At 40.4% G+C, this 26,064-nt stretch overlaps 1 protein-coding gene across 2 annotated transcripts; it reads right to left on the bottom strand.

Moving 5' to 3' along the window:
- Positions 1-3,212: 3,212 nt before the first annotated feature.
- ZSCAN31 (zinc finger and SCAN domain containing 31) lies at positions 3,213-13,941 on the bottom strand. Of its 2 annotated transcripts, none has more exons than XM_015102563.4 (4): positions 13,665-13,941; positions 6,959-7,432; positions 6,004-6,154; positions 3,213-5,482 (listed from the first exon to the last, which is right to left on the bottom strand). In XM_015102563.4, the coding sequence occupies exons 2-4, from the start codon at positions 7,337-7,339 to the stop codon at positions 4,701-4,703; spliced, it is 1,314 nt and encodes a 437-aa protein (XP_014958049.2). In that variant the 5' UTR covers positions 7,340-7,432; positions 13,665-13,941; the 3' UTR covers positions 3,213-4,700. The 2 variants fall into 2 exon arrangements, with proteins under 2 accessions (XP_014958049.2, XP_042093089.1); XM_042237155.2 differs by having other exon boundaries at positions 13,883-13,941.
- Positions 13,942-26,064: the final 12,123 nt, after the last annotated feature.

Here is a 26,064-nt window from a genome sequence, read left to right as displayed (position 1 = left end):
GATAAGCAAGATCTGCTTACCATTGCACCACCTGGGAAGCCCCAGCAAATAAGATGCAATAGGAAAAAAGAAATGAAGGGAACTCCAATTGAAAGAGACAAGACCTATCAGCCAAACACATCTGGTAGATATCATGGGGGTCCTGATTTAAGCAAACATTTAAAGACATGCCCTTCATGTCTTTCCACTTGGGCAGAGAGAGGTGAAGTAACTCACCTACAGCCACACCAGTGGACAGGAACCAACCACAGCACAGCAGCGCCCTGCCACCAAGAAGCAAGCGGGTCTCTCCTTCTCCCACCCTTCAGCTTTCCCCGCTCCTCTTCCCATCCAGCTCTGGCTGCCCGCGGAGGTCCTGCACCTGGCTGCCCTCACTCCCTTGTATCTCCCATCCTATCACCATCATCATTCATATGACCTCCAGGAGTCCATCCATATATATTAACATAAAGAACTGGAATATATACACTTACTGGGTATGTAATGATATAAGGTAATCACTCGCTGGGTCTCCCGCCCCACCATTAGCATCACCTGACCTCCAGGAATCCATCCATTTCTTCCTCTTGTGCACCACCAGGGTATCTGCACCACCCCCACTCGCATTGCTTTCAAGACAGAGCTAGTCACACAAAATACTTGACACCTGCTTAAGTGGTTTCACCTACGTTTTCTGTTTAAGGGAGAACAACTTTCTGGGGGCTGGGGTGGGTTGTGTTGCTCAGTCGCTATGCTGTGACTGATTCGTTTTGACCCCATGAACTGCAGCACACCAGGCTTCCCTGTCTTTCACTATCTCCCTGAGTTTGCTTAAACTCGTGCACATTGAGTTAGTGATGCCATCCAACCATCTCATCCTGTCGCCCCCTTCTCCTCCTGCCCTCAATCTTTCCCAGCTGTGGGGGATTGGGGGAAGGACAAAGTTTCTGGATGCAAAAATCCCATGGATGGAGGAGCCTGGTAGGCTGCAGTCCATGGGGTCGCTAAGAGTCGGACACAACTGAGCGACTTCACTTTCACTTTTCGCTTTCATGCATTGGAGAAGGAAATGGCAACCCACTCCAATGTTCTTGCTTGGAGAATCCCAGGGATGGGGGAGCCTGGTGGGCTGCCGTCTATGGGGTCGCACAGAGTCAGACACGACTGAGGTGACTTAGCAGCAGCAGCAGTGGGAAAGAGCACTAGACAGTCAGTCAGTCTCGAAGACTTTGCTCAACTTCGCCTGCTTGGGAGATGACAATCACTTCATGTCACCAAGCTGAGTTTACTCAACAGTGAATGTGAATGGCAAATAGCATGTCTTCCTCTTGTAGGGGGATGGTGAGGAGCACCTGTGAAACCCCAGGGGAAAACTTTTTAGTCTACACCATAAGGCTTCTGTACCAGCCCATTCCCTTCCTGAGTCACCCTCCCAGGCAGCACCAACTCCCTCACCTGCTCCAAATCTTAGCGCAAATGCCTCCTCAGTGAAGCCTTCCCTGACCACCCGAGATAATGAAACCCCACTCCTTTATCCTGCTCCATTTTCTTCTGTTTCCAAAACACTTTATTACACTGTCATTTATTTATTATGTGCTGTGTTTAGTCATTAGTTGTGTCCGACTCTTCGTGACCTCATAGACTGTTGCCCACCAGGCTCCTCTATCCATGGCATTTTCCAGGCAAGAATACTGGAGTGGGTTGCCATCTCCTTCTCCAGGGAACTTCTGGACCCAGGGATTGAACTGGTGTCTCGTCTGTCTCCTGCACTGGCAGACAGATCCTTTACCACAGCGCCACCTGGGAAGCCTCATTTATTATACTTACTGTTTATTGTTTTTCTCAAGCAGGGTACCCTCATGTGTCCCAAGTCCCCACAACAGTGCCCACTGGCCCAAAGTGGTACTCAGCAGATGCTGCTGACTGGCTGAGTGCTCTGCTCACTGCCTGAACTTCCCTTCTTTTCTAGATGCTCCTCTGCTCACAGGCACTGAAAATCCTTCATGTCACTGTCTTAAGGCTGAATGCCGGAGTGTGTTATCAGAGACTAGAACACTTTGGACTAGACTGATGAAAGAGAAACTGAAAAGAAAAAGCAACATTCCCCAATTCTCCCTTTGGTTTCCTTAGGTCGCAGGCCTGCCCTATCAGGCCCTTTCCTCCCATCTCTCCTCTCCTCCCCTGAGCTCTTCTCCTTTATGCCTTGGGCCTCTCTTTTATGGTTGCTTTCGTCTTTGTGAGCTTTTCTTTGCCTTTCTGGAAAGGTGAGACAGGAAAGGGCTGTCTGAGCCCTGGTGCTGGAATCTCAGAGGGACCAAACTAAAGGTCTGTGTTGAAGGTGCGTGTGGTTTGTAGTAGCACCCTAGCTAAGGACATGCCGCTGAGTCCTTGTCCTTGTGTCCCGAGATGCTGCAGGGGGCGGGGGCAGTGAGGACTGCAGGTCTGCACTGTGCTTGTAAAACATGGACAGTTCCTTTCCTGTCACCCTGGGAGTTCATGTGAAAGGGAGAGAGGAGGCATAGCGGAAGCTCTGGAACAGAGGCTTTTTCCTAAAGCAAACGTTTACAGGAACTACTTAGACTTCCCAAGTGATGAATCTGCCTGTGCAGAGCAGAGAATGCTGCCTGGTTTCCCAGCCCCCTCAGCCACCTGCCCATTGCACTTCATGGGCATCCCACTCCTCTGAGGGTGGGGCTGGCAGTGGGGAGCACAGGTGTAGGGGCAACATGCAGACATAAAGGGTTTCAGTGGGAGGATGAGAAGGAAATGAATTTGCCTGACACCTCTAGCTGTAGAAGGACCATCAGGACTGTCTGGGGTCCTGATATTCAAATGTGCTCCATGAACCAGCAGCATCAGCACCACTGGGAGTGTGTTGAAAATGCAGATTTGTGGGCTCCACCATTACCTTTTGAATTAGAATCTATTTTAACAAGATTCCAGATGATTTGTAGATACTCTAAAATTCAATAAGCACTGTTCTGGGGACTTCCCTGGTGGTCCAGTGTTTAAGCCTCCATGCTTCTACTGTCGGGGGCATGAAGTTCTATCCCTGGTCAGGGAATTAAGATCCTGCATGCCCTGAAGTAAGGCTAAAAAGAAAAAAGCCCTATTTTAAATAGTCTGCATTTAGCTAATGTTCTGTTTCCAAATGAAACAGTCAAGGAATTTTAGTTTTTGTTGTTGTTATGGTCCCCAAGCTATAAGGAAAACCAAATATATATACACGTATATACACACATATATATATTTACATATATACACACACCTTATATATTTACATATATATACATACATATATAGGCTTCTTTAACTTTCCTAAAACAAACTTTGAAGACATGCTTAGCACGGTATATTTTTAAGTTGAACTTATAGTTCCTTTCTTTTGAAATTCTGATTAACATTTTGACAGTGGAGAAAAGTATAATGAGATTGTCAGTAGAGGCATTTAACATTCCATTTACTTCAAACAGGATACTTAAAATTCCACCTACATTCATTAGACGGTATTATTTCTTAGGTAAATCACAGTGTACATTTATTGAGTTATATTTTCAGTGCTTTACAAGTCTGTATTAATCTCATGTATCCTATGAGAAGGGTACTCTTACCCCCTATTAAATTTATAGATAGGGAGACTGTAGCATAGGGACATTTAATTAAACTGCCCAAAGTCATAGAGCTTACAGATGGAGAAGCAGGTACTGTGTTTAACCCTGACAGTAAACGGCTTGAACCTGCTGGTCTCCCCAGTTAAGCATAAGCTGCCTGAGGCCAGAGGCTCCATTTCTTTATAATCTCAATGATGCTGCTCTGCTGCTGCTTACAGTGGCCTTCCACATGGTTAAACTTCTAAAGCCTGTGACAGAAAAGGCTATGAATAAAACAGGCACATTGCAAAGGGTTTATTATTACTGGCCTCATCACATGGCACATGGGATCTTAGTTCCCTGTCCAGGAATCTAGCCTGTGCCTCCTGCATTAGGAGTGTAGAGTCTTAATCACTGGGCCACCAGGGAAGTTCCACAAAGGTCTTAAAGTATCATCTGAATCATTATTTATAACAAAAATGGGAACCTTAAATATAGTAATGACCTGCACTGAGAATTTGGAGTTCAATATCAAAATGGGACATGGATTTCTAAACCATCAAATCTATACACCTCACACCAGGGGTAATGCTACTTAGTAAATAAGTTTGCCAACCATTCTGATGAAAGTATTAAAGAGAATATCCATTACATTCCTGGGGAGATTGTTGACAATGATAATGATTTTCTATGGGAATAGGAACAATTCTTATTCCCCCAAACCTTATTGTGTTTAAAATGTTACTTTTACAAAAAAAAAAAAAAAAAAGAACAACTCACCTCTGAATATCCTTTGAGTATATACACAAATGCTAGTCATTTAGAGTTGATCAATATTAAGTATTACTCAATAATGGCCCCTACATACCAATTTATTCCCAGGTAAGATTTGGTTGCTTTAAGGGAAATTGTTAGAAATGAACAAAGGGATAGGGAAGAAGGAAGCTGCCAAGCAAGTGCCCACATGCTCACACCCACAGTCATCCACTCAGGAGACAGCAGCACATGGTCTGCAAAAAAGTCATGCATTCCAAAGCAAATGAATTTCATAAGAGTAAAATAAGCCATTTGAATATCTTACTTTCCTGAGAATCACCTCACTGAAGGGCCCTGGTGGTCCATAGGGTTAGTTTAGTCCAGTTTGACAACAGTATGGATTCTAAAATGCCTAATGAGGCATTTTATGCAATGATGACTGAAAGCTTTCCCACACTCATCACACTCATACGGTCTCTCTCCAGTGTGGCTTCTCTGATGTTTTATAAGGAGTGTTTGCCTACTAAAGCTTTTACTGCACTGACTGCACTGATAGGGTTTCCCACCAGTGTGGATTCGGAGATGCTGGAAAAGCCCGGCATTCTGGCTGAAGGCTTTCCCACACTCACTACAGTGATAGCGCTTCTCTCCAGTGTGTATCCTCTGATGCTGAACAAGGTACGAGCTCAGGCGGAAGGTTTTCCCACACTCTTCACATTCATATGGTTTTTCCCCTGTGTGGATCCTTCTGTGTCTAATGAGGCCATTGCTGGCACTAAAGGCTTTCCTGCAGTCTTTACATTGATAGGGTTTCTCTCCAGTGTGGCTCCGCTGATGTTCAATCAGGCCTGACCTCTGGCTGAAGGTCTTTCCATATTCTTCACATTCATATGGCTTCTCCCCAGTGTGGATTCTCTGGTGCTGAATGAGAACTGAACTCTGAGTAAAGCTTTTCCCACACTCGTTGCACTTGTGACGTCTCTCTCCAGTGGGCTGTCCGCTCTGTTTTTCTGCCCTGCTCTCATGTTTACACATTTCTCTATATTTAGAATCTAAAGGAATATCTCTTTGGAGTCTGCTATTCTCAAAATGTCCCATTTCTTTTAAGACTTCCTGTTTTGATGTCAAGTCCTGGTTTTTAAGTACAGTTTCACCATCTAGAATAATAGATCAGTATCATTTTTTTCCTTTATGAAAGGGTATAACCATAGGATGGCAAAGAGGAAGATTCATGTCAAATATACACAATTTAGGATCCAAAACTGGCAGTGTAATGTAACAACCTAAACTGAGATATGGAGACAAAGTAAGGGGTAACCAGCACCTGCTGAAATGGCTGGAGGTCACCCAGACAAGGTGAGACTTCCAGAGAAGATGTACACAAGCAGGCACTGTGAAGGGCTTACTACAAAGCAGGTGCTGCTCTAAATGTTTTATATATATTAACTTATTAAATCTTCAAATGACTCTCTGACTCTGTACTCTGATTATTTCCATCTTACAGACGCATAAACTGAAGGCACAGGAAGGTGACTTGACCTGTTCAATGTCACATAGCTTCTAAGTAGCAGTGCTTAAATTCCAACTGAAACAATTTGGTCCCAGAGTCCACAGTCTCAACTATTACCCTATATTGGACCACCAGAGATCCTCTGAATGGACCTAAAAACGTCCTTACCTTGTTCTTCAAATTTGTGGAGCCCAAAAGATTCACATTTGAGCTGCGTCACCATGGACTGAAGCTGGAAAGCTGTTGATTCCCGCTTGCCCTTCAAATGCATTGCATCCCCTGAGAGCATTTTGGCAAGTCCATGTTCACAATCTGGGGCCTAAAGGCAGGGAGGTATATTTAGATTCATAAGAGGATGACTACTGGAACCTGGACTCACACTCAGTGAGAGAGATCATATGGAACTGTATGAGACATTTTATGCAATTGCACAGTGGAAAGCCCAGAGTTTAATTCCACACCCAAAAGCAGAAGGGGGAGAACAAGAGTGGCCCAATGAGGTGTGATGGTTTAAAATATGTTCATAAGCTCTTCAACATTATTTCCACTAAAAGGTGGAGCCTGATTTCTCTCCCCTTGAGTGAGAGTTGTACTTAAAATGGCTCATTTCTACTGAATAGAATGTATGGCAGAAGCCACTGTATATAATTTCTGAGACTAAGTCATAAAAACGTGAGGATTCATCCTTATCCTCTCTTCCTCTATTTCTGTCTCTCTCTCAGAGAAGCCAACTGACATGTTGTGAGGACACTCAATGAGCCCTAAGGAGAAACCTAGTAAAGACCCCTGCCAGCAACCAGTGAGGAACCAAAGCCCCCTACCAACAACCATGGGAGTAAGCCATTTTGAAAGTGGATCCACCAGCTGCAGTAGGTCTTCAGGGGACTATAATCTTGGTTGACATCTTCACTGCAACGTCATGAGAGATCCTCCTAAGTGGCTCCCAAAACCTGACTCAGAAATTGGGAGGTAATTTTTTTTTTAAGCCATTAAAGCTAAGGGGATTACTTGTTACCCAGCAACAGAGAACTAATACATGTGGCTACAACCAACCAACCTGGGTCACCAAACTTCACCCTTCATTTCATATTCTATGTCCAGAAGGCCATCTTCCTCCTCTCACCTGGTTCTCTGGTTCACTGAGTTCTCGCTCCAGGTCTTCAACTGCAGCCACTGCCTCCTCCCCACTCTCGGGATGGTGCTCGCATACCCAGGCCTGGAGCTCCTCAGGCAGGATGGTCAGGAACTGCTCGAGGACCAGGAGCTCCAGGATTTGCTCCTTGGTATGTGTGTCTGGCCTCAGCCACTGATGACAGAGTTCCCGAAGCCGGCTCAGTGCTTCTCGGGGACCAGGAGTCTCTTGGTAACAAAAGTGTCTAAAAAGTTGGCGGGAGGCTTCCTGGCCAGAAAAGTTGTTCTCTCGAAGGTAGGTTTCTTGGTCCCAGATAGGGTCTTCCTCCACCTTCACAATCTTAAATCCCTCCTGTTCCCCTGCTGAAGCCATTCTGGGATTGATTTAGAAGGGCTCAATCCAGCCTGGGGTGGAGGTGTAACTGATTTAAGATCCTCTGATTTAATCTTCTTCAGAAGGACGCACCTGATGAGAAAAATTATGTCTTAATGAAATAAACAATGAGGAAAAAAACAGTATAAGAATAATATCATACTATCATTCATGTTAATAAAAGGTATACATATGTATGTTTAGAAACTGAAATTTTTAAAAAGGCATATGGCAGAAGACATTACTGACCCCATTTCTTCACCCCTCCCTGTAGACATGGACTTTGTTGTGTGCTCCTGCTGTGATTCTGGGTCTAACACATGACCTGACTTGGCCAGTGTAATACTAACAAGTGTGACAGAAGCTAGTGTGATTGCTCTTGCATGGCCATGCCTTCTATAACTGCTAAGAGGATATACTGTCTTTCAGATGGAGCAGATGAGGCCATCCTAGGTCACCTAACAGCCAGATAACCTCCCCTCCCCTCCCGCCCCGCCCCAACATGTGAGTGACTCCAGCTGAGATCTGCAGAGCTCACAGCTGACTGCAGATGTACAAGTAAGCACTGCCTAGATAACCAAAGGCCACAGACTCATGTACTAAATAAATGTTTATTGTTGTTTCTTGAGTCATTTGAAATAAAGTACTTATTCCAAAAAAATAAACAAAGGGACTTCCCTGGTGGTCAAAGGGTTAAGAATCTGCCTTGCAGTGCAGGGGATGTGGGTTCAATCCCTGGTCAGGGAACTGAGATCCTGCATGCTGCAGAGGAACTGAGCCCACATGCCACAATTAGAAGTCTGCATACTGCAACAAAAGAGAAGATCCGAAGTGCCGCAACTAAGCCCCAAGGCAGCCAAATTAACTAAATTTAAAAAAGAAAAGCAACAAGAGGCTTTAACCAAATGTCTATAGAGCAACGAGTAGGAAAAACATAATTCTGACAAAGCGTGAAGCAATGAAACAATGTGGCTTAGGAGCAAGTACATTTGAATTGGGCCTGAAATAACTAACAGAAATTAGTCAAGCAGAGAAAAGGCGCTGGCAGGAGATTCAACATCACAGGCCAAGCAAACAACAGACTCTTACCCTAACCCATTTAACATGCATCAGAGGATAAACAACAGAATGGACACAGCTGAAGAGTAACAGTGATTATGAGAATACTGAGACTTTACTCTGAATGCAACAGGAGATTAAAAAGAGCAGTTAATGTTAATTGCTCTTTCATACATATAATATATAAATATATATGCTTATTTAACTTATATGCAGAATACATCATGAGAAACGCTGGACTGGAAGAAACACAAGCTGGAATTAAGATTGCCGGGAGAAATATCAATCACCTCAGATATGCAGATGACACCAATCTTATGGCAGAAAGTGAAGAGGAGCTAAAAAGCCTCTTGATGAAAGTGAAAGAGGAGAGTGAAAAAGTTGGCTTAAAGCTCAACATTCAGAAAACGAAGATCATGGCATCTGGTCCCATCACTTCATGGCAAATAGAGGGGGAAACAGTGGAAATAGTGTCAGACTTTATTTTTTGGGGCTCCAAAATCACTGCAGATGGTGATTGCAGCCATGAAATTAAAAGATGCTTACTTCTTGGAAGAAAAGTTATGACTAACCTAGACAGTATATTCAAAAGCAGAGACATTACTTTGCCAACTAAGGTCCGTCTAGTCAAGGCTATGGTTTTTCCTGTGGTCATGTATGGATGTGAGAGTTGGACTGTGAAGAAGGCTGAGCACTGAAGAATTGATGCTTTTGAACTGTGGTGTTGGAGAAGACTCTTGAGAGTCCCTTGGACTGCAAGGAGATCCAACCAGTCCATTCTGAAGGAGATCAGCCCTGGGATTTCTTTGGAAGGAATGATGCTAAAGCTGAAACTCCAATACTTTGGCCACCTCATGCGAAGAGTTGACTCATTGGAAAAGACTCTGATGCTGGGAGGGGTTGGAGGCAGGAGAAGAAGGAGACGATGGAGGATGAGATGGCTGGATGGCATCACTGACTCGATGGACGTGAGTCTGAGTGAACTCTGGGAGTTGGTGATGGACAGGGAGGCCTGGCATGCTGCGATTCATGGGGTAGCTGAGAGTCAGACACGACTGAGCGACTGAACTGAACTGATACAGATTATAATATAAAATATTAAGATACTACAACATTAATATACAGGAACTTCAGAAGAAAAGAATGTAGTGAATGACTAAGAAATAATAGTTGATGAGAAAAAATTAAGAATTTTCCAGAAATGAAGGCCTGACCTCTCAGATCAAGAGTGCACACCTAGACATAATAGAGTGAAAGTGAAGTCTATTGAGGATAAAGAGACAATCTTAATAACTACCAAAGGAAAAGAGATTACCTATGAAGGAAACACAGCAAAGTGCTCCCTAACAGATTCTAGAAGGCAATCGGAATGGAGAAATGACTTATATTTACCCTGAGCTAAATATAAGTAACTAGAGCAAAATGAAGTCATTTACAACCCAAAAACACTTCCTACGAGAGTAAGTAAAGGATATAGAGTTCAGCAAAGAAAGGTGAACTCAGAAAGAAGGTATGAAATAGAGGAAACAACATAAGCTCAAGAACTGACAAAATATGGTGATAAGTGTAAATGATTATGGGAGGAAATCTCTTGTAATTTATTCACTCACATGTAAAATGATGTACATAAAAGGTTATTTACTGAAGCACTGTTTGTGAGACAAAGGTTGGAAACAATCCAAATGGCCACCAAGATGGGACTAGGTAAATAAATTATAGTAATCCATATAATAATCCATAACTACTGCTATGCAGGTTTTTAAAATGAGGAAGCTCTTTATGTACAGATATGAAAGGATGGGCAAGATCCCATCCTTTGAAAAATATTAACAAAAGGGAAAGGGGAAGAAAAAATATATACATATATATATTTGGATGCCTGAGCAACATTACTTGTCCCTGGGAATGGGAAATAAGTGGTTGGGAGCAGGTATGATGTGGAATTTTTCAATGGATAGCCCTTATTACATTTTTTTTACATGAGAATGTTTTTCTACACAAAGGGGAGGAATATAAAACTAAAATTCTTTATAATAACAAGATGTGGTAGATGGTCAGTTCAGTAAAAGGAGTGTATTAATGCCTTGGTGTCAGGAGAATAGAAATACTGAACAATAGACTTCATTTTAAAAATTCTAAAAGTAAATACACATCTTATAATTTAAGGGTAAATCAACAAGGAATTGGAGCAAATGGAACTCTAATACATTGATATGATAGTTTAATGGGTACAACCACTTTGGAAAATTCTTTAGAACTATCTCTTAAAGCTTGAGAATAAAAATGTTCTGCAACTGTGGTATCAAGTAGCCCAGAGCTGATCTATTCAATCAACAATTCATTTCAGAGAACACATTTTTGTAAGTCCATCAATTAGTGACAACCCATAGCTTTCGAAAATCAGTTAGTCGGGAATGACTTGTTAAAATAAACAGCTCTGAGTGCCAACTAATGAACAACAGTTTGTCCCATGAAACCATGCCTCCACAGATGTCAGCCCACTGAACCCCATGTTTCTCAAAACCCTTATGTAAGAGCAGCAACCTCTTCTGTACCTACTGAGGACTGTACCTAGGTCCTAGTGAGAGGATCTCTTCAGCTGTCTTTTCATTTCAGATACTGAGTGATGGTCTCAACATTTTTTGACAAGATGAATGTCTGTGTACCCCCTGATACAGTAATTCCACTGTTGGATTTATACCCCAAAGAAACAAGTGCTTATGCTCACTAAAAGCAAAAAATACAGGAATGTTCAGAGCAATTTTATTCACAATAGTTCCAAACCAGAAATAACCCAACTGTCCCTCAACCCTCAACTTGCAGAATAAATAAAGAGTGGAACTGTGGTAGGCAGAATTCTAAGATTGCCCTATGATCTCCATCATGTTATCATGTCCCTGAAGATTGTTAGTTTACATGATGAAAGGTATTATTAAGATGTAATTAGGTTTAGCAATCAGTTGACCTTAGGAGGTTTCTAGGCGGGCCTAACCCACTACGTAACTCCTTTAATAGCATTTTTTTTTTTTTTTAAGCAGAAGAGGAAGTCAGAGAGTTGAAGCATGAGAAGGATTAGATACACAACCACTGACTTGCTGATGGAGGGAGCCACCTGTAAAGGAATGCAGGCAGCCTCCAGAAGCTGAGACCTGTCCCCCAGGGGCAGCCAGCAAGGAAAGGGAGACCTTAGTCCTACCATGGACTTCAGTCCTACAACTAAAAGAAACTGAATTCTCTAACTGGTTTAAGACTCTTGTATTTTAAAACACAGTCAATAAATTTGGTGCCATTTACGCTAACTACTCAAAGTTTTCCTATTTGATTCCTTCTGCTGTACTGCTTCATGGCTCTGTTCCAGGGAGAAGGAGTCCCTGTGTTGCTGGAACTATCACTCTAATGGGGAAGATTAAAAAAAAATAATAGCAAAAACAACAAAAGTAAGGAGGCAGATAAAATAATAAGCAGTTGTCATAAGTACTGTGAAGAAAACCAACCAGCATCAAGTTATCAAATAAATGTAGGACCTATTAAGATAGGATGATGAGAGGTGAGGTAGCTAATGAGCCCTAAGAACAGTAAGGACTGAGCTCTGCAGAGTAGAGGTGGGTTGTAGGGAGAGAACGGTTCAAATCCCCCGACAGGACATAGAAGTTTATTTTTTATTCTAAATGCACAGGAAAGCCACTGAAGGTGTATAGGAGGGTAAATGACAAGGCCGGGTTTATGTTTTAAGAAGCTCTGCTACTGGATAGTAAGCGAGCTGAGGGAATGAAGATGGAGGCAAGAGTGGAAGAAGAAAAGGCAAGCACTGAAAGAGTGGAAGCGGAGGCTAGTGCATTGGATCCAAAAGACAGCCACTTAGGTATAATGTCAATATATTCATCAAATTAACTTTGAAAAAACACAACTGAAAGGCAAAAGAGCTTAACTTTTGTTTGAAAAAAGAGCTTCAAACTTTGGGCAGATATTTATGAGCTGTGCTAAGAGCTGGGTATACACAGGAGTTTATAACTCATGGGGATAAAATTATAATACAGTGAAAGCCATAATCTTGAAGATGTGTGCAAACAAGTAGGGCAATTCATCCTAAATTCAAAATTCAGTTTCTATGTATTACACGTTATTCACAAAGGGAACTCACTTAAATATTCACTAAGTGCCTATGTTTCAGGCAGCAAGTATATGATAAAAGAGTGATAACAATTACAGAATCTGAAGTGTCCTCATCTTCCTTAATTGAACTAAAAAAACCACGAGGTGGCAGAAACAGTGTAAAAGAGCGTTTCTTTTTCTTTTTTTCTGACACCACATGTGTGCCACAGGGATCTTAGTTCCTTCACCTGGGTTCTAACCTGTCCTGTGCACTGCAAGCGCCAGGTCCTAACCACTGGACCGCCAGGGAATTCCTGAGCTTCTTTATTAGCTTCAGCATATTAGCAATTACTAGGAGATAATGAAAATAATAAACCACCTGCGTTGTAAAATAAATTCCAAAGGAAAACTGATCACAATGGCAAAGAAAAAAGGAATAACTTAAATACCATGAGGAAACTGGCACATTCGGAAACGGAGATATTCTAGGAAAGGACTGAAATATCCTTCAACCAGGCAATAGGGTGGGGAGAAAAGAGGGGAAGGATTATTGTTACTGTTTAATTGCTAAGTCGTTACCGAGACTTTTGAGACCCCCATGGGCCACAGTCCGCCAGGCTCCTCTGTCTATGGGATTTATTTCCCAGGCAAGAATACTGAAGTGGGTCGCCATTTCCTTTTCGACCCAGAAGTGGAACCCGCATCTCCTATATTAGCAGGCAGTTTCTTTACCACTGAGCCATCAGGGAAGCCCAAGGGAAGGATAGGACTGTTTTAAATTAAGAGACTTAACTACTTGCAACAAACGGTCTTTAACTGGACCCTAGTTGGTGTAAACCAATTGCAAAAAACACTTGTAGGACAACGAGGGTAAATTCGAATATGCAGTAGGTGTCAGGTAATATTAGGGGATGCACTTACGTTTAGTTGAGTGTGTTGATATTGGGGTTATGATTTGTGTATGTAAAATGTCCTTAAGTTTCAGAGATGCACATACGAAAGGATGACAAGTCACGATGCTTGTAATTTATTTTGAAATATTTAAAGAAAAAACAGATGCGATAAATACTGTTTAATGTTAACACTTGTTAAATAAAAACGATGGGTATATATAAGTTGGGCTTTTGACAGGCAGCGAAAGCAAGTTCCGGAAGCCCCTCTTTCACCTCCTCACCTCGGGTCTGGTCACAAAGCTCCGCCTCCACAAGGGGGTCTTCTCCCACGACCCGGGCGGGGGCAGGGGCGGGACCTCCTTCCGAGGCGTGTGTCCAGGTGATCACGAGAGGCCGGCGGGGGCCACGCCCGCGCAGACGTCCTCTCCTCACCTACTCCCAGGCACCGATCTTAATCTTCCTGGGGCGGGCGAGTCGAAACGAAGTGCCTGAGACTCACCTTCGGGCTCGCGGGAGCTCCAGGTCCGCCGCGCAGGCAGCATCACTCAGAAAACCTACAAAGGGCGGAAGTACGTCATCGTCTCGAGCTCCGCCGCCGAGCAGCCCTTTCCCTGCTAGGAGCATCCTTGTACTCTCTAGGAGCTCCGGAGGTTAATGCACATGGTGACTACTTCATCACAAAGCTCGGAGCCAGAAATCCAGCCCTAGGAGGGGAAACCTCCGCCCCTCGAGGTTTCTGTGCTGAGTGGTTCCGGGCGTCTAGAAGTCAATGTTCGTAGCAACGCAAAATGTTAGGGCTGGAAGGGACTTCATTGTTCCTCCAATTCTGGTTGTTACCATCCATTCCTTCCTGAGGCTCTCCCCTAACTGTGGTCCCTTTAACACCACAAAGGAGAGATAGTAGCCGTGGTTGGGTTTTCCGTTTGTTTTTAACTCTCAAACTCTGTTTTTCTGGAATCGCAGTCTAGAAGGAGAGACACAGGCACATAAACCAGTGTACAGCTGGTTTGTATGTAAAATGAAAGAAAAATGAAGTAAATGTACGTCGATTAGCATAGTCCCTGGACCCTAGTTTGGCCACCCCATGCGAAGAGTTGACTCATTGGAAAAGACCCTGATGCTGGGAGGGATTGGGGACAGGAGAAGGGGACGACAGAGGATGAGATGACTGGATGGCATCACCGACTCGATGGACATGAGTTTGGGTGAACTCCGGGAGTTGGTGATGGACAGGGAGGCCCAGCGTGCTGCGATTCATGGGGTCGCAAAGAGTCCGACACGACTAAGTGACTGAACTAAACTGGACCATAGTAAATGCTGAAGGGATAGTATATGTTAACTTGATTTTTTTTTAATCCATTCATTTAACAGATTCTCTTTGAAAGCATTCTTGTGTCAAAGGTTCCCTCTAAGGACTGGACATAATAATAATGAACACAGGTCTTGACCCTTATGAAACTTAAAAGAGAAATATAGACACTGGCAGATCTAATATATATAATTTGAGTGAAACATAGGCATGAAAGTGGAAAATTACATATTACAAATTTTGAAGTCTTAAAAACATCACAAACATGAAAGTCAGAAAAAAATTTTATTAATTGCCTGACACACATAATAATTTTTAACTAAAATTTTGACTTTATATTATTGGACTGTCTTTTAATGTTAATTTTGTAATTTAATTTTTCTAGAAAGAATGAAAAGATATGTAGTCTATCCTCTAGCATAGCTGATTGATTATTGTAAATGGTTGGTATCTGGGTAACCCTCTGTCGAGTTCTTTCAGTTATGAGCTACAAGATGTTAGGATGTTTTAAGTTTTTTTGTATGGGGACTAATCTGAAAATCTCTTAGATCAATGACACTATCTAGATTGTTTTGATGTCCTCATTGTGTCAGTATTATTTATTTATTTATTTTTGGCGGCACCAAGGGCAGCATGCAGGATCTTAGTTCCTCCACCAGGGGTCAAATCTGTGTCCCCTGTGGAGTCTTAACCACTGGACCTCCAAGGAAGTACCAGTGTCAGTATTTTAAGTCAAAAGTTCAAGAAATACTAATCTCTTTCCACGGTGCTCAGTGATTCACATCACTTCATTAATTACATTACTAAATAATCCAAGACCCAATGGATTTATTCAAAATTTAGCTTTCCTCTTACTGTTTTTGTGTAATCTGAAATTTTTTTTGTTATAATTTGCTTCTTTATATCAGAATAAAAATCTGTATTGAATATCTGTTTTTCTCATTACATTCTTTTAAATTTAATTTTTCTTTGTTCTGTAATAAATTATCTTTATTTCAGAACTTATGACTTGTTCCTTAAGTCATATCAAAATTTATTTCTGTCATTATCTTATTTCCTCAATACAGGTTTGGATTACACAGGGGCATGCATTTATGAAAACACAAACTCGATAATGAAGATAATACATTCTAGGATTCTTCTGGTGGTCCAGTGGTTAAGAATCCACCTGCCAGTGCAGAGGACACAGGTTCCCGTGAGATCTCACATGCCGCAGGGCGACTAAGCCTGTGCACCGCAACTACTGAGCCCACACTCCAGAGCCTGGATGCCAAAACTACTGAGCCTCTGTGCTGCAACTATTGAAGCCAGTGTGCTTAGAGCCTGTGCTCCACAACAAGAGAAGCCACCTCAATGAGAAGCCCATGCACCACAATGAAGAGTACCCCTCGCTCACCATAATTAGAGAAAGCCAGAGTGCAGCAATAAAGATCCAGTACAGCCAAAAATAAATAAATAAATAAATTTAAACTTCTACAAGCTTGCTAAACTCTTTTATCAATCATCATAATTTGTTCAATTATCTTGGACTTTCTATTTAAACAATTGAGCATATTCCTTAAAACAGTTATGCATTGTGAAAAAGAGCAGAGAATGTTGTACATCATCTAGTTATACAAAGGGTTAAGTCTCAACCTGCTGCAGTTGCCCAACAACACTTGGGAAAAACAGAATAAAGCGTTCTGGGCTTTGGATAAAGGAGCCCCTAGATGATTAAGATGGAAATCTAAGGAAGAATTTCAATGACCCTAGATTCTTGCATCTTCCCATTCATAGAAAAGCACAAAAATCATTAACTTGAGATATTTGTTTTTTGTGATTAGCAGTGATCTTTTACATGATTGTGTTATCACTCACCTAGAGCCAGACATCCTGGAATGCAAAGTCAAGTGGGCCTTAGGAAGCATTACTACAAACCTAGTGGAGGTGATATATTCTAGCTGAGCTATTTTTAATCTTAAAAGATGACTTTGTTAAAATGCTTCAGTCAATATGCTAGTGAAAACAGCAGTGGCCACAGGACTGAAAAAGGTCAGTTTTCATTCCAGTCCCAAAGAAGGGCAGTGCCAAAGAATGTTCAAACTACCATACAATTGCATTCATTTCACATGCTAGCAAGGTAATTCTCAAAATCCTTCAAGCTAGGCATCAACAGTACATGAACTGAGAACTTCCAGATATTTAAGCTGGATTTAGAAAAGGCAGAGGAACCAGAGATCAAATTGCCAACATCCGTTGGAGCATAGAAAAGGCAAGAGAATTCCAGAAAACAAGTACTTCTTCTTCATTGACTACGCTAATGCTGTTGACTGTGTGGATCACAACCAACTGCAGAAAATTCTTCAAGAGATGAGAATACCAGACCACCTTAACTATTTCCTGAGAAACCTGTGTGCAGGGCAAGAAGCAACAGTTAGAACCAGACATGGACCAATGGACTGGTTCAAAATTGGGAAAGGAGTACGTCAAGGCTGTACATTGTCACCCTGCTTATTTAACTTTTGTGTGTGGTGTGTGTGGGAAAGCCTTTAGCCAGAGCAGCCACCTCCTTGGACATCACAAATCCACACCAGGGAGAAGCCATGCCTGTGCAAAATGTGCAGCAAAGCCTTTATGTGGAATGTGACATCAGTGTATCCATAGGGATTAAAAACCTTTAGAATCCTGACCCTGGACAGACCTAGGAGAGTCAGGGAAGGAAGGAAAGCCAGTGGGAAATGTTGAGGCTCCTGTGTCTTATGAATGTAATGAGTGTGAGAGAAGTTTCACTAGGAATAGAAGCCTTATTAAGCATCAGAACATCCACATGAGTGAGAAACCCTATCAGTGTGATACATGTGGAAAAGGCTTCACGTGAATTTCATTCCTTATTCACCATCAAAGAAGCCATATTAGGAAAAATATTCTATCTCCATGACCCATGTCTTATATGCCAGAGTTAGTGTTCATTCCTCATTTAACTGAGGCCACCCTAGAGTCCTTGCTGACTAGAAAATTGTGAACTTGGCTTTATTTATCACCACACATTATCAGATGTTTGTTAGAAAATAGAGTCTGGTTGAGATGAATTATCTTCTATATCCTAGGTGATTGAAAAACAACAACACAAACTTGTTTGATGGAGGCCATGGGAGAGTTTTCTTGAAGAGGTCTGACCTGAAATGGTTCGTTCTCATCTATTGAACTTAACAGGGCTCCCAGATTGACTAATTAATCATCCTCAGCCACACTTTATGACAAGTAGAAGGCTGTAATCTGGACATTGTTGCTCTATTTATCTTGCTTATAATGAAACCTCCATTGTTTGTCAGATTCATGAAATCTTATACATACACACACATATACCTTCCACACATATACCTTCCACACACACACATATACCATACCAGTGAGATACCTTCACAGCTCTGAATATCTGATATCCTCTAGAGTTCTGAGGAATTTGTCACCAAAACTGTGCTTGTGCCTAATTGTGAGGTGCTAGATTCTGAGTCAATTAGTGCATGTTTTGCCAAGCACAGAGGATTGACAGAGTAGGGATAAGGGTGGGGTTACTTGTGACAGAATCAAAGGAAATATAAATTTCCTTACCAGACTAGGAATTCTATTATGAATGCCTTAAATAGCTTCTTTTTCATTAAATCAATGTGAATTATGATTCACATTGTAATCATACATTGTGATTATTAATCATACATAATTGCATATGGAATTACATTTTTATTAATGTTTCCCTGACATTAATTCTGCTACTCTTGAAGAAAAAAAAATGTCCCTATGCAGGCAATGTGAAAATCAGTTATTAAGTCAGGATAAAATAATAGATTCTCTAAAGCTAAGCATCTTGGTTCTTATCTTTCAGTTCTCTTGGGCCTGACCAAGGGCTCTCTAAAGGCTCTTCTATCCTGCTTACAAACCTTCTCCCTCTCTCCAGCTGTAACACAGACTATATCAAAACTTACAGTTACTAAGTTCAAACTTCTCTGGGTCAGTGGGTTCATACCAGGTATTTAAAACAAGTATGACTTATGGTTTCAAAACTCCACAGTTAGTGTTGATTGTCTTGGTCTTCTTATATATTGAATCCCAAACCAGCTGTGTGGTACCACCTCCTCCAGTATTCATGATAATAACTTTAACCATTAAGTTAACTTCTCAGGTTACCTACTTTCCTTTGAACATACTTTGTAAACCATGTTATTTTTTCTTCATGACAGTCAAAATTGCAGTCTTATGAATTCAAGTGACAAGTTTTTTTTTAGTCAGCATTATGAAAGAAATATTTATTATGTATATTTCAAATCGAACTGCTTTTACAAAAGTGTTTCAAGATGACTACTTTCCTGCAAACTTTGTTAGTGCAGCCCTTCTCCTTATTACAGAAATATGCTTTTGCTTTTGAATCTGCTCACACTTCTCAGTTGGTTTCTGGCATCAGCAACAATTTCTTATTTACAATATTACTCAAGGACTCAGGAATTCAGGTATTTCAAGGTTTTCTGCCACCTTTCACAATGGATGGCTTTACCATTGTGATACATTCTTACTTGCTTATCCAAAAGTTTTTGCAGATCTGTCCAAGTCCCTGTTTTTATGCCAGGTTTCAAGCCTTGGTATTTCAAAGTTTTCAAGGGACAAAATTTTAAGAAATACTAATGTAAATGATTTTTACAATAATAAACAATACAGTTATTTTGAATTCTTAAACTGACAAAAATCTATTTTATGATTTTCAAACTTCCTGAACATACTTGTATTAGTCTGTGTTCTCCAGACAAACATAACCAATAGGATGTATATATAATGAGATTTATTATTTAAAAAATGACTCACATGATTATGGAGGCTGAGAAGATGTGCAACTGGCAAGCTGGAGATCCAAGAAAGCTGATGTTGAGATTCCAGTCCAAAAGCCAGCAGGTTTGAGAATCAAGAAGAACCAATGCTTCAAGTTTGAAGGCAGGAAAAGACAAATCTGAAGGAGGTTTAATGCTGTCAGGCAGGAGGAGTTCCCTCTTACTCCATACAGGATCAGACTTTCTTGTTCTATTCAGGTCTTCACCTGATTGGAGGATGACCGTCCACATTAGGAAGAAAAATCTGCTTTATGCAGTTAACCAATTCAAACACTAATCTCATCCCCAAACACTTCCATAGACACACCAAGAAAAATGTTTGACCAAATATCTGGGTATCCTGTGGCTCAGTCAAGTGCACACAAAATTATCCATCACAATACTGTAGTTACGGGCATTAGCTAAGTATTAAAACTGTTAACCATGCTTCCCACTTTTGATCTCTAGTTCTTACAAGTAACAGTAAGAACCTAGGAAATAATGTTTGGAGCCTCCTTACCCTGCTTACAGGTCAGGACAAAGAAGGGCTGGTATGAGGCTGAGACACAGGAGATAATGACTGGTTCACTACTGTATTCAGAGCACCTAGCAGGCTTCCTGAGAAATGAATGATTCCAAAGATTGGTTGATTCTACTTGCTCTTTCATATCAACATAAAATCCCACTGGCACCTACTGCTAGAGACCGAAGTGTTCACATACCTATTTTCACAACTAACGGTTTTTCTGTTGTACCTATATCACATTGGCTGAGATACAGGATATAAAAAGACTTCCCTGAGATTCAACAGTGTATGCTACCTGCTGATGAATATTTAGGAGTTAAGTACCAAAAGTTAGGATTGCATCCAGCTGCATAATGCCTTAGTTATTAAGGGGCTTCCCTGGTGGTGCAGAGGTTAAAGTGTCTGCCTGCAATGTGGGAGACCTGGGTTCGATCCCTCCGTCGGGAATATCCCCTGGAGAATGAAATGGCAACCCACTCCAGTATTCTTGCCTGGAGAATCTCATGGACGGAGGAGCCTGATGGGCTACAGTCCACGGGTTGCAAAGAGTCGGACACGACTGAGCGACTTCACTTCACTCACTTAGTTATTAAATATTTATTTCTTGGGGCTGAGTAGATTACTTAAATTCAGTGCAAATCTATGCTTGCTAATGTGGGGCTGATCTTTCTGTGCCTCCTGGTCACTTCCCAACTCAGTTTCTTTAGGGAAAAAAGGATCCCCAATGCTTCAGCCACCTTTGCCGGATAGAGTCCTTCATATTACTCCCTAAGCTTCCAGTCAAGCAGACAATATTCTTCTGGTGGTTGGTGTTTGTAACCGTTGAAGTGCTTATATTAAATTTCTTTCTTCACATTTTTGTTTTTAAAAAAGCATGCCTAAATTCAGCTGATAGAATTTAAACTTACAATGAAGAAAAAAAAGTTGAAGTAACTTTAGGAGTGAGGATAATTGGGAGGTGATGTGGGGGGCATGAAATAGTGAATGACACAGTGCCTCCATTATTTGAGGAGGCAATTTACTCTTCGGTAAAATGTCTGTTCATGATTTTGCCCATAGCCAATTGAATTGCTTAATTGCTGCCATTAGGTAAGTTCTTTTTATATGCTCAGTACAAGTCTTCTGTCAGATGAAGTGAAGTGAAAGTTGCTCAGTCATGTCTGACTCTTTGCAACCCCATGGACTATACAGTCCATGGAATTCTCCAGGCCATAATAGTGGAGTGGGTACCCTTTCCCTTCTCCAGGGGATCTTCCCAACCCAGGGATCAAACCCAGGTCTCCTGCATTGCCGGCAGATTCTTTACCAGCTGAGCCACAAGGGAAGAGATATGATATAAATTATATCAGATATATGGTATAAAAATATTTTCCCATTTCTTTAGTTTGTCTTTTAATCCTCTTGAGTCTGTCACAGAGCAAAAGTTTTAAATCTCCATGAAGACCAAATTATTAATTTTTCCTTTAATAAATCATGCTTTTGACGTCAATTCTCACCATCTTTGCCTAACCCTAGGTCCTGATGATTTCCTCTTACGTGTTCCTTGAAGCTTTATGGTTTTATGTTTTAGCTCCATGGTCTATTTTCAGCTTTTTGTAAATATAAGGTGTATGGTTCAAGCTGAGTTGTTTTTATGTTTTTGGCAATGGATGTCCAATTGCATCAGCACCATTTTCTGAAAAGGCTATCCCTCCTCCACGGAACTGTCTCTGTACATTTGTGAAAAATCAGTTGGGCATTTTTCTGTGGACCTACTTATGGATTCTCCAACCTGATGCACTGAACTATATGTCTGCAATATCACACTCTTGATCACTATTGTAGGCCTTAATATCAGGCAGAGTGATTGCTCCCATTTTACACTTTTACAAAATGTAATTTTTCTAGGTCCTTTGCCTTTCTGTATAAATTTTAGAACAAACTTATCTTCCAAAAAATTTTTGCTTGAATTTTGAAATAATTTATATTGGACCTGTAAATCAATGAGGGAGAATTGGTATGTTTACTATGCATGTCTTCTAATCCATGAACACCGCATGTGTCTCCATTTATTTAGATCTTTGATTTGCAACAGCTTTTTGTCATTTTCCCAGTCCAGATGCAGATCCTGTACATTTGTTAGATTTATACCCAAGCATTTAATTTTCCTAGGAGTAACTACAAATGGCATTGCATTTTACACTTAAATTTCTGATTGTCTATTATTAGCATATAGAGATAGGATTGATTTTTGCACATTGATTTTGTATCTTTCAACCCTGTTGTATTTGCTTACTAGTCCTAAAGTTTTTTGTAGGTTCCTTGGGATCTTCTATGTGCACAATTACATTACCTATAAATATGCAATTTTTTCAATTCATGTTATTTTTGGTCTTAGTGCACTTTCACTAAGCACTTCCAATATATGTTAAGTAAGAATGATGGGAGTGAACATACTTACCTTGATCCCAGTCTTACAGGGAAAGCATTGTATTTGAAATTAGTTGTAGGTGTTTTGCAGATCTTTTTTATGAAGTTGGAGAAGTTACCTTCTATTTCTAGGGTGCTGAAAGTTTCTATTATGACTGAGAATTGGATTTTGTCAAATGCTTAAGACTGAAACAGCTTTACATGTTGGAATAAATATTGATTATGGTATATAACTCTTTATAAATACCTTGATTTCATTTGCTAATATTTCATTGCATCTAAGTTTATGAGAGATACTGGTTTCCGGGGGAGGTGGTTTCCATTCATTGTTTCATTATGGTATCAGAGTAATATCAGCAACACGACAAGAGTTGGGAAATACAACATTTTCTGTTTTTTGAAAGAAACTGTAAAATTGCTGATCATCCTTCCTCCAGTGTTTGGTAGAATTCTCTAGTGAAGCCCTCTAGGCCTGAAGATTGGGCAACTTTAAATTATGAATTCAATTTTTTTAATGGCCAAAGGATTATTCAGATTATCTATGTCTTGGTTAGGTTTTGGTTACTTATATTTTTGAAGAATTGGGCCATTTTTTGAAGAATTGTTCTAGTTATCAGAGTTATAAATGCAAAGTTGTTCAGTCTGCCCTCATGAAGCTTTTAATAAATAATGCAAGATCTGTAGTGATATCCCATGTTCATTCCTGTTACTAGTGATTTGTATCTTCTCTTTTAATCCTGTTGGCTTTATTAAAAGTTTATATTTTATTGGAAAAATTTTTTGAAGAGACAGCTTATATTTTGCTGATTTTTCTCCTGTTTTCCTATTCTCAATTTCATTAATTTCTGCTATTATTTTTATTATTTTCTTCTTTCTACTGCCTTGGTTTTATTTTGCTCTTGATCTTTAGTTTATTGAAGCAGGAACTTCAATTATTGATTTCAGACTATTCCATTTTTCTAATATAAACATTTAGTGCTATAATTTTCTTTCTCATTTAGTGCTATAATTTTCCTTCTCAACATTTCTTTAGCTGTGTCTCACATCTTATCATAGATTGTACTTATTTCCCTTCAATCTATGTATTTTAAAATTCCTTTGAGAGTTCCTTCCTGACCAGGGCATTATTTAGAAATATTTTCCTTAGTTTCCAAATTTTTGGAAATTTTTCTGTTGTCTTACTGTTATTTCTTAGTTTGGTACCATTGTGGTCAGAAAATATACTCTGTATGATTCAAATTACATAAACAGCATTTTTCCCACAAAAAAGCACCAAGCCCACATAGTTTTACATCAGAATTCAACTTTCAAATACAAGATAATTTCAATGCTTTACAAATGGTACTAGAACATTAAAAACAAACAAAAAAGAACAAAAACTTAAAGTCTTTTTTATGATGTAATAAAATTAAAATTCGTGACATTTTACAGGAGACAGGGATCAAGACCATCCCCTTGGAAAAGAAATGCAAAAAAGCAAAATGGCTGTCTGGGGAGGCCTTACAAATAGCTGTGAAAAGAGAAGTGAAAAGCAAAGGAGAAAAGGAAAGATATAAGCATCTGAATGCAGAGTTCCAAAGAATAGCAAGAAGAGATAAGAAAGCCTTCTTCAGTGATTAATGCAAAGAAATGGAGGAAAACAACAGAATGGGAAAGACTAGAGATCTCTTCAGGAAAATCAGAGATACCGAGGGAACATTTCATGCAAAGATGGGCTCAATAAAGGACAGAAATGGTATGGATCTAACAGAAGCAGAAGATATTAAGAGGAGGTGGCAAGAATACACAGAAGAACTGTACAAAAAAGATCTTCATGACCTGGATAATCATGATGGTGTGATCACTCATCTAGAGCCAGACATCCTGGAATTTGAAGTCAAGTGGGCCTTAGAAAGCATCACTACAAACAAAGCTAGTGGAAGTGATGGAATTCCAGTGGAGCTATTTCAAATCCTGAAAGATGATGCTGTGAAAGTGCTGCACTCAATATGCCAGCAAATTTGGAAAACTCAGCAGTGGCCACAGGGCTGGAAAAGGTCTGTTTTCATTCCAATCCCAAGGAAAGGCAATGCCAAAGAATGCTCAAACTACCGCACAATTGCACTCATCTCACATGCTAGTAAAGTAATGCTCAAAATTCTCCAAGCCAGGCTTCAGCAATACATGAACCATGAACTTCCTGATGTTCAAGGTGGTTTTAGAAAAGGCAGAGGAACCAGAGATCAAATTGCCAACATCTGCTGGATCATGGAAAAAGCAAGAGAGTTCCAGAAAAACATCTATTTCTGCTTTATTGACTATGCCAAAGCCTTTGACTGTGTGGATCACAATAAACTATGGAAAATTCTGAGAGAGATGAGAATACCAGACCACCTGACCTGCCTCTTGAGAAATCTGTATGCAGGTCAGGAAGCAACAGTTAGAACTGGACATGGAAGAACAGACTGCTTCCAAATAGGAAAAGGAGAACATCAAGGCTGTATATTGTCACCCTGCTTATTTAACTTATATACAGAGTACATCATGAGAAACGCTGGACTGGAAGAAACACAAGCTGGAATCAGGATTGCCAGGAGAAATATCAGTATCCTCGGATATGCAGATGACACCACCCTTATGGCAGAAAGTGAAGAGGAACTAAAAGGCCTCCTGATAAAAGTGAAAGAGGAGAGTGAAAAAGTTGGCTTAAAGCTCAACATTCAAAAAACGAAGATCATGGCATCCGGTCCCATCACTTCATGTGAAATAGATGGAGAAAGAGTGGAAACAGTGTCAGACTTTATTTTTTTGGGCGACTCTGATGCTGAGAGGGATTGGGGGCGGGAGGAGAAGGGGACTACAGAGGATGAGATGGCTGGATGGCATCACTGACTCGATGGATGTGAGTCTGAGTGAACTCCGGGAGTTTGTGATGGACAGAGAGGCCTGGCGTGCTGCGATTCATCAGGTCTCAAAGAGTTGGACACAACTGAGAGACTGAACTGAACTGAAAATTAAAACCTAGCCGTGAATATAGAAAAAAATGACAGATCTAAAAAACAACAGCTTTTTATATGAATATTGAGTAAAAATACACTAAATAAAGTATTAGCAAGTAGAATCCATTAACACATTAAGAAAACACCATGACTAAGTGAAATTTATTCCAGGAATGCAAGGTTGGCTCAATATTAGGAAATCCTTTCACGTAATACAAGGAGATAATAAAATTAAGGGGAAAATGTAGTTTCTATAGTGCTGAAAAAGTCTTTAATATCTACGCAGAAAATTCAGGCATTGGCAGCAAATATAAACTAACTGTGAAATGATTTTTGCCATCTTTTGAAATCTGTGGTTCCTATATTTAATGACCTACTATAAAATCCATAAGCTTCATTCTCATAGATTGGGCTATACTGCCAAATTGCTGAAGAATAGCTTTGATAGATTCTTTCCTCTTTTAGCCTGTAGGTTTTAGAACTGAAAGTAATAAGTTACTTCAAAATATTAGCCTCCAGGATACTATATTGTGTTATCTATAAGAGAAAATAACCTATTATCTGTCAAAGCTATATGTGAAATATCATTTTCTATCTTAAAAAAAAAAAAAAAACAAAGCTGGG

Source organism: Ovis aries, chromosome 20, assembly GCF_016772045.2.
Source record: "Ovis aries strain OAR_USU_Benz2616 breed Rambouillet chromosome 20, ARS-UI_Ramb_v3.0, whole genome shotgun sequence".
Classification (NCBI taxonomy): domain Eukaryota; kingdom Metazoa; phylum Chordata; class Mammalia; order Artiodactyla; family Bovidae; genus Ovis; species Ovis aries.
The sequence above is the reverse complement of the archived record's forward strand: the minus strand, read 5'-3'. Positions and strand labels throughout refer to the sequence as shown.